At 37.8% G+C, this 9657-nt stretch overlaps 1 protein-coding gene across 1 annotated transcript; it reads left to right on the forward strand.

The window, feature by feature from the left end:
• Positions 1-269: 269 nt before the first annotated feature.
• On the forward strand, positions 270-7327 carry LOC132636632 (uncharacterized). Its single transcript, XM_060353589.1, has 9 exons — positions 270-757; positions 2054-2101; positions 2193-2252; positions 4087-4170; positions 4282-4386; positions 4983-5096; positions 5208-5308; positions 6475-6586; positions 6747-7327. Exons 1-9 carry the CDS (start codon positions 302-304, stop codon positions 6873-6875), a joined length of 1209 nt encoding a protein of 402 aa, XP_060209572.1. The 5' UTR covers positions 270-301; the 3' UTR covers positions 6876-7327.
• The last annotated feature ends 2330 nt before the right edge of the window (positions 7328-9657 follow it).

The following is a 9657-nucleotide window of genomic DNA, read 5'->3' on the forward strand; positions in this document are numbered from 1 at the left end:
GATTAATGGTATATCTCATCTTTAAGTTTGTGATGCACTTTATATTTTGTTTGATATAAAATATTATATCTTCTACCAAATATAATACAAAATTAATCCACAGTTAGTGATGGATATCCCAGCTAATATGGTGTACCAAACGACCCCCTAAAGTAAGGTATGACATTAGCAAAGAATCGAGTCACATCCTCTCACCACGTGTCATCATCTCCACTATCCAAAGCAAGGTATACATACAAAACATAATAAAGTACTAATATAAAAGAGTTACACCTTTAAAACACACAATCTTAAAACCTCGATGCTCCGTCATCGCTTAATAACTCGCCGACTCACCTTCCTCAACTCAACAACCCAGTCAATCCGGTTCAACTCATTCACCGTTAAACATTCCGTGGTCGTAATCCCTAACGGAACCCTAAACCACAACTCATTCTCAACCGCCGTAAAGTCGGCGCTAAACGGACGGCGTACGGCGGCGGAGATGAGTAGTTCAAATCCTGAGGGAGAAAATGGTAATTTGACGAGTTCGGAAGGCTTGGAAGTGAGTGTTGTGGAAGGAGGAGGTTCGGAGGTAGCTTCGGTGAGGTTTGATGGAGGAGGCTCGGAGGTAGCTTCGGCGAATGTTGAAAGATATGAAAGGAAGGTTTTACCGGAGGAATTGGGGAGGAGTGTAATGATGTTAACTTGTGATTCGAATACTACTGATGGAGGTGTTTGTGATGTGTATGTTGTTGGTACTGCACACGTTTCTAAGGTTAATTTAATGATTTTTATTTTTACTTGTCATATTTCGCTTCTTCAGAGTCAATTTGACTTCTTTCGGAGCTAAATCGAATTAGATTATTATATTTTGTTTCTATAGAGGCAATTTGACTAATTTTCGGAGCTAAATTGAATTAAGATTATTACATTTCGCTTCTCTAGAGCTGAGTTGATTTTTCTCGGAGCTAAATTGTATTAGATTATTACATTTAGCTTCTCCAGAGTCGATTTGACTGATTTTCGAAGCTAAATTGAATCAGATTATTACATTTCGCTTCTACAAAGTCGATTTGACTAATTTTCCGAGCTGAATAGAATTATTTTAATTTAATATTTTAAAATTAAAATTTCGAAGTTCGAAAACTATATGAAAAATACTAGTGTAAGTTGCAATTCTTCTCCTCATATTAAAAAATGCATCTTAAAATATTGATCAAAGTTCCTGTAGTTTGACTCTCGAGAAGCGCAACGTGGCAGGTAAAAGTGAACGGAGAGAGTACTTTATTAGAATTAATTTTAGAACGGAGAAATTTGAGTGAAAAATGTCGATATTCATCCTTTTTTAAGTTTGTTGGAAATCGTACAACTAGTAATCGCAAAGAGATGTGAAAAAGGAAGTGTACAAGAGTGAATGTTTTACATAATTTTTCTGTCTGTTGAGTTGAAGGAGGTGATAGAAATTGCATTTCCTGTTTGTTGCAATTATTTAGTAATTCTACTAGCATTATTTTATGAGGAGAATTAGGTGCTTTGTAGTATTCAGACTTCAATAACTTTTTCTGCATAAGGTTTCTTGAGGCTAGAATTTTATTTTGATATAATTCAGCTTCCAACAGCGGAGATCGAATCAATAGTTCATCAATAATAAATTTGCTGAAATGTTGCTCTAACAACATAGGATTATTAGATATCTTGTGAGCATTGCTTGATGAGATGTCTTTTAGTCTTGGATTTGACTCAACATCTACTGGTTCATGGTTAAATAGAAGAATATGATTGACACTTCTTGGAGTTAAGAAGTTAACAGTAGACATTAAGCGACCTTGACTAAGCTCCCATGCCTTATACAAACTAAGCTTGAATGAGTATGTACTTTCTCTATTGCCATACCTTGTCTTTCTTATTTTCTCCTTTCTCTTGTTTAGGTTGATAAAGTTCGAATCTTTATATGCGGCTTATATCGACTTGCTATCGAGTTAATCATTCATATTAAAGAAATAGATGTTACAAAACAGGTTGAGTTATAAAGGGTGTATAATCATCTTAACTTTACTTTGCATGGTTACAGGAATCATGCCAAGAAGTTGAAGCAGTGATCAATTTCTTGAAACCAGAGGTTTGGCGCCTACTGTGGTGCATGCCATATTTTTCTCTCCTTTTTAAGTTTTTGAACATCAGTCTTATTCATAATCGATTGATGGTGATAGGTTGTTTTCTTGGAGTTATGCTCAGGTCGCGTGGGTGTACTTACACCTCAGAATTTAAAGGTCAGTCTTTCTATTTGTAGGCTCTCTTATTACCATTTGTCCATTTCAGAATTCATGCAGCTGCAGAAATCATTGGTTCGGTAGGGGGGGGGGGGGGGGGGGGGGGGGGGGGGCGGGGAGGACATCTAATATAAATGACTCCTTATGTAGGATGCAAAACTCAAGCTAATATTCAAGCTACATTCAGGTGCACACCCATATAGAGAGCGCGGAGGTCTTGAAACGTTCCCTCTAAATTCATAGACGATATGACTAAGAGATCTGCAGCGTCATCCTCAAGAAAATATTCACTAAAATATTCAGCAGGGAATTAGCCTAGTGTGGGTTATCTCTTCTGTGTGGTTTGTGGGCTATTGCACAGGAGCAGGGTTTATCTTGTGCGCACCCGAAGGGGTAGTGTCTGTGGGTTCCGTTGTCGTAAAAAAAAAATCACTAAAATAAATACACATAGTGCAACAGACACCAGCCAACATAAGCTCAAACCTAACCAAATGGAACCTAAAACCTGCTCCTGCAGAATTTTATCTTAATATCAAGCAATTATAGGAGAAAAAGCTGGAAATTCATATAGCTTGAAAGCCAATCTAGTTAAAAGAGTACCCAAAGTTCAATACCCGAGAGAATGTCAAATGTAATTCATCCAATGAACTCAAGCAGCCACTATTAACAACCTCAATTTTAGTCGTGTTAGGAGAATATTCAGCATTATGGTAACTAATGTCTAACAATACAACTAGAACAATAACATACCCAGTGTAGTCTCACAAGTGGGCTCTGGGGAGGGTAGGGTGTACGCAGGCCTTAGGCCTTATCCCTACCTTGGTAGAGAGGCTGTTTCCGATAGACCCTCGGCTCGAAAGAAAAATAAAATAAAATTGAAGCATGGAACTAATGTCTGACAGTAAGTATTATAATTGTTTATTCTATTAGTAGGTTCTCTTTCTGTCATTCCAGAATTCATGGAGTTTGCAGAAAACTTTGGAAATATGTGAGGATTCCAGCATTTTATTTCTCCTAAGCATTTTGGTAAAACATTGTTTAAAAAAAGGGAGCTTTCTGCGGTTAGGAGACATGCTCCTCATTTTCCCTTTAATTAATGTTACTTGTATGTCATCAAATTTGAAACATATGCAGCAGATATGCAACTATATAGACATCATCAGTTCGTGTCGACTGATGTCATTTTGTGATTTGTCTCACGTTAGTATTTCATAGACACACGTCAAAATCTCCATATTTCTCTTTTTCTGATCTTTTGCAATTTGTATTTTTTACTTATTAGATGTTATAGATTTAAACATGTCTATCCTGACTTTACTAAGGCACATCAAGAGTAATACATGTTCCAGTGGACTGGCCATGCGAAAAATCCAGATTCAATCAAGGGTGTATCAGATGGGTATGTTGCTATGTCATCTCGGTCATGGACATAGATGAAAAGTGAAAAATGACCTTTTTGATATATGCTATGCCAGAGAACTCTATTCTCTCTCTGTCTCTCTCTCTCGCGTCTATGCATATGTTTTTTTGACATCATGGTATTAATGTCTTAATTTTCTGAGCAAACATATTAATGACACCTAGTTTTTCTTAATGAAGCAGATAACTATATTCTGAGAGTCTGTCCTTGCTTGATTTATCATTTATTTGAGTATTTTCATGTTACCTAGTGTTTGTATCATTTAGTTTTAGTACTTCTTTTATATGAAAGATGGTAGGGTGGATCTTCAGTTTTTCCTTTTTAGGTTTAATTTTTTTTTGTTTGTTTGTTGATAAAGGTAGGGTATTTTAGGTTTAATTAATTTCTAATATTACCTATCCCTGCGATGGCCAGGTACCAACTATGGGAGAAATGGTGGAGATGTGGAAGAAAAATCAAAATCCATTTGGGATACTCTACAGCTGGTTTCTTGCCAAGGCATGGTGTTTATCTCACAAGTCGGCTTTACTGTTAGGAAGTGCTACTTTGCACCTTAACATCAGCGCTCTGGACATGCTGATCACTCATTGAATCTACGTTGCATTTTAGGTTGCTAGCAAGCTTGAGGTTTTTCCCGGGGCAGAATTCCGTGTGGCATATGAAGAAGCGATGAAGTACGGTGGGAAAGTGATTCTTGGTGACCGTCCTGTGCAAGTAAGACATTTTGATTCGTTCCATCATTGAATTCGTATGTTTGCTTCTGTTTCTCAAAATTGATCATGTGCATTCCTTCTTTAATTGGATAGTGTTTTTGCATCACTACATACCCGTGTGATTACGGCACAATTGACGTTGCTGTCCTGTTGTGTCCGGTGAACATAAGAGTTGGTCAAGTAGGAAGCATTTCTGCATTTCCTCCCCTCTCTCTCTCTCTCTCTCCCCCTGAGATATAGTAGAAAACAATTAATCATCTGTGTTGTTGAATAGTCTACTCAGCTTACAGGATAAGAGTTATTTGTGAACAAACGTGATTATATTCTAGAAATTCATCTTATTCCAGATCAATCAGCAAAATTCCTCCCCCTTTTCTAAATGCACTTGAGTACCACTTTCATGGAGCAGGATCTTTATAAACATATGGGGTTTCTTATGCTTGCATGATGTTATCAGCTTACAATTACACTTTCTTTGGTAGTATTTTCCACATGAAAAAAATAAAGAAACACTTCTGCATAGAGTTCCTGCTCAGTATATTTGGTTTTCCTTTTGTTTTTCAGTGTAATGAATTGTTATATCTGTATTATGAACAGGTGACGTTGCGAAGAACATGGGCAAAAATGCCACTTTGGCACAAGACAAAATTGGTATACTCTCTATTATTCCAAGCTGTTTTTTTACCGAAGCCTGGAGATCTTGTCAAAATGGTAGGTTCCGTGCATAAGATTCTATGGGATTGCCCCTCTCTGCATAAAGTAATTTCATTTATCAAGAAGAATATCTTATGTTGCTTATACCAAACTATTTTTGGTGGGCAGTTGAAGGAAATGGATGATGTTGACATGTTGACTCATGTAATTCAAGAAATGAGCAAGCAGTTCCCAACTCTTATGGATACCCTAGTTCATGAGCGAGATCAGTAAGTGCCTCTGACTTGCATACAATGTCTCCCCCCCACCCCCAAACCCCCCCCCCCCCCCCCCCTTCCGAACGCAATTGCAAGTTCTATTGGTATGATAAAAATTCGTTATGTTGCCTGCTTGAATTCAAGGTGTCATTATAGTTGTTTACTGACTTTGAGTCTAGAACCAGGAACATACTGTCAGGTCCGGTATTGGTACTGAAGATTTTAGAATTAGATGGTTTTTGTCTCACTAAGTCATTCCAGATCAAATCATTGAGCATACTCTGATTAATTGCTTCATATGTTTTTGGATATTCTTTCTTAGTTTGGGTTGATATACATTTGATTTTAGGCTGTTAGATAATGTCTTTGCACATGTAGTCATATAATCTCAATTAATTTGAGTACAGGGACTCATATATGTAGAGATTGAGAGTGGTGCTCTATCTCACAGTTGTGCTCCTTTAGGTGAAAGGCATAATGAGAGAGTTCTCTCAAGGAATTCCCTGTGTTTCATTGCTTATCACTTCCTTTATTCACTTCTAGTTTCCACAGAGTTTTAATGCTTATCACTACCTTCTATTTCGCTTCTAGTTTTCCCAGAAATAAAGCCAGTGCTGCTGTACTACTCCCTTAGTCTTAAATGAAGTTTCAATAGCTTATGGTGGTGAAAGACTTGTAACACCCCCCCAACCCCCAATCCCCAACCTCACACCCAACATAATTAGTGATTGTTTGGTTGGACTATAAAAAAAAGGAAGATATATCTTGCTTATAAGTCTTTTTAGGTTAATTGTCATCAGTCTTTGGCTAATTCGGCTACAGTATGGTAATTACCAATAGGTTAAAGTCCTACGTTAGTGCTTCGCACAAACTGTTTTATTTGTCTAATCAAGCAGACTAATAGTAAGTTAATTCTTCCCGCCTTGTAAATAAAAAGAATCTAGAAAGAGTGAACCAACATTTTGGTTTTGACATTTGACAATCTTCAAAGTAATTACTTGTACCATTTAACAAATCTGATGTATCTTCCCCTCTCTCTCTAATAAAAAGAATCTAGAAAGAGTGATTGAACCAACTTTTTGGTCTTGACATTTGACAATCTTCAAAGTAATTACTTGTACCATTTAACAAATCTGATGGATCTTCCTCTCTCTCTCTCTCTCTCTCTCTCTATGCAGGTTTATGTCGTCAATGTTACTAAAAGTTGCCCGTGACCACAACTCTGTTGTTGCAGTTGTTGGTAAGGGTCATCTGCCAGGAATAAAAAAGAACTGGAAGCAACCTATTGAGGTGATAGACATTTCTTCTTAGTCACAATTTCATTAAGACTCGTATATCCTCTGTTGTGCATCCCAAAATATATGAAAGCAGGGCTTGATGTCTAAGACTCACTGAGCTTTCTTACCTGTAAATTATTGAGGGCTTCTTGTGTACTTATTTGCTGCCACAGGTTGAGGAACTACTAACAATACCGTCACCCAAACCCCTCATTACTGTCGCCAAAATTGTGACAACTCTTGGAGCTGCAGTTGCAGGAGTAGCCATAATATCTGGCATTTACGTTTCCAGCAAGAAATAATCATCAGAGGTTTCAGATCTAACTCTCGGTCGGGCATTCAATATAAACATCATCAAGGCTACCTATTGCGACTTTCAGCATTTGAGGGCCATGCAATGCAACTGCTCTTATGCATTTTCAGCAGTTGGACACACAGGGAATACACACACAGGGAAGAGGAAATTGTCATTTTGCAATTTTTCCTGTGGACACTTTCAGCTATTCTAAAGTCTAAGGCGAGGAGCGAATAATGAGAATTACTTTTCCAATAGCCCTTCGCTCGTTCAATCCACATCTCTTATGATCTTCCCTCCCCAAGTCTCACGCAGTCTTGCTGTATGGGCCCGTTCAATATTTGGATTAGCTCTCAGATTGTTCTTTAATATCAATTTAGCCTGTTAATTTGTTAAATATAGCAGAATCTTAATAACATAACTTAAATCGAATAGAAGTTTCAAGTAGTTGCTGTTGCATTCTTCATTTGCCCAGTAAGAGGTACAGAATGAACTTTTGAATGTTCAACATAAGGTCAAGGTTTCTCAAGTCTTGGGGTGCAGAATTGGCCTTTGAATTTGGCCGAGTTGAAATCGAACGTTATGATAAACTAGCGAGAGAGGTAGTCAATCTGAAATTGGGAGAGCTACTCTTTTTTCTTTTGGGTCTTTGAGAGGGGACTTTCAGTAGTCAGTAAGTAGTAGCTACTTTAACCTCCGTTGGATTTTTTTCCTAGTAAAATATGCTTTTTCCGTGCAAGAATGCATCACCAGGGAGCACTTTAAGAAACTGTGCTAATAGTTATCAGTAATTTTCCAGGCATCAATACTGAACAGAATAATAGAGTAGGATGCAAATGACAGATATTAAGCCCATTTTTTCGTTCTTTCTACAAGCTCAATAAAAAGCAACTCAATATAAAAAGAAGAAAAAGAGCTCTTCCTAATCAAGGAGCTGCTTTTCTCTTTTACATAAGACAAGGAATTAACTAGGGAAACGAACCGCAAGTTCTTTGTTCTTTGCATTATCATCAAAAAGGTGTAATGCGTTGGCTTCAAACTACAAAACTTCTTGTTTCAACTTTTGTTCTTTAGGAGATTTAATTTAAGCTTGTACGAATATGTCTGGTATAAAACAACCAGAAGACACGACCAACCACATGCTATTTGTTGTCGAATTAGCTGAAATTAAGATTAGCATTTACTCTATTAGCACCATTGTCAACATGTATGTGTTGCTTGTCAAAGTGGAGTTTCTCTCCTTGTTTTTAGGTTTGGTCAGTGGCTCAGTGGGGAGGAGAGGAAATCAAACCACTTTGCTGAATGCAGAAGCATTCTTTATTTATTGTCTATACTTTTAAAGATTCAATAGAGTCGATGATTCATCATGTAAATTTAGAATGTTAGAGATTATGAGAGATTGTTGCGTTAATATTGGCACCGATGATTTAACCATTCAGTATTCAAAATTACTTGCCTAATTCATTGTTGAATAATGCCAATACTCTCCCTGTGGAGGACAGGGCCGGTGCTGATCAAACATGACCACCATTAAAAAATTACTATTTTCTCACTGAAAAATGTTCACCGCCTATTTTCATTGAATGTCGGTGGGAAAAGCCTAATTTGTAGTGTTTTTACACAGAAAAATTAGGAAGTTTTTCAGCATTTCAATGAAAACATGTTTTCCACCATGTTTTTTCCCAGTGAGCTGGTTTGGTGAAAGTGAGGTAGAAAAATCATGTTTCTTAACACAAATTTTCCACTGAATGTCAGTGAAAAAAATCTTTATTTCTAGCAGAGAACGCTTGTTTGATGGATAGGGTTAAGTTATGGCCTTGCTATCATCTATAACTTTGTAGTGGATATTCTACAAGTGGTATTGTAGTTCATATATTTTGTGCGGATTGCCCTTCATTTGGGGTGGTCTTTAATTTTTGCCCTTCAAATTGGCGGTCTTTAAGTTTTGCCCTTCAAATTGGCGGTCTTTAAGTTTTGCCCTTCAAATTGGTGGTTTTTAAGTTTTGCCCTTCGCCTAATACCCCGAGGTTGTGGGTTCGAACCCCAACTCAGTAATTTTTTTTTCGCAAGGCAGATGTTTGGATTCGCAAGGCAGAATTTTGCTTCAAAACTTTGCCTTGCAGAATTTTGCAAAATTCTTGCCATGCAAATTCTGCCTTAAGGAGGAGTTTTGAAGGCAAAACTCTACCTTGCGAATCCAAACTCTATCTTATAATTTTTTTTTTTAAATTTTTGACTGAACGGGGGTTCGAACTTGAAACCAAAGAATTTTTAGCGAAGGCTAAAAGTTAAAGACCACCAATTTGAGGGGCAAAAATTAAAGACCACCCCCAGCGAAGGACAATCCCGCAAATTGCCCATTGTAGTTAAGACTGTGTGTCCGGATTCCCAAGAACAACATGCTACCTATGGCTGGCAGTGGCGGAGCCAGGATTTCCGCCGAGAGGGTTCAAAATATAAAAAAGTAAACATACGAAGAAGCCTAAGGGGGTTCGACATCTAATATATATACATAAAAAATAATTTTATCCTTATAAAAACAGTATTTTTTTTCGGCCGAGGGGGTTCGGATGAACACCCTCGGCATAGTGTGGCTCCGCCACTGATGGCTGGTGTTTAAGGGGTGGGGAGGGGTGGATTTTTTTTGATAACACCAACACTCTGCTTATGGTGAGGCCTAGATGAGGGTCGAAGTCATGATTAATGTCATGGGCGTCTTTCCAGTCATGCCTTATGACCCCTTGGATGCGCCCCATGGCGCCATGGCAAGCCTCTCAGCGCCTTGCGCC

The sequence above is a fragment of the Lycium barbarum genome, chromosome 4 (assembly GCF_019175385.1).
Source record: "Lycium barbarum isolate Lr01 chromosome 4, ASM1917538v2, whole genome shotgun sequence".
In the NCBI taxonomy this organism is placed as follows: Eukaryota; Viridiplantae; Streptophyta; class Magnoliopsida; order Solanales; family Solanaceae; genus Lycium; species Lycium barbarum.

Coding starts and splice junctions, on each gene's coding strand:
- LOC132636632 (XM_060353589.1), top strand. CDS start 302: ATGCTCCGTCATCGCTTAATAACTCGCCGACTCACCTTCCTCAACTCA. Junction 2,253..4,086: donor TTACACCTCAGAATTTAAAG/GTCAGTCTTTCT, acceptor TGCGATGGCCAG/GTACCAACTATGGGAGAAAT. Junction 5,097..5,207: donor CTGGAGATCTTGTCAAAATG/GTAGGTTCCGTG, acceptor TTTGGTGGGCAG/TTGAAGGAAATGGATGATGT.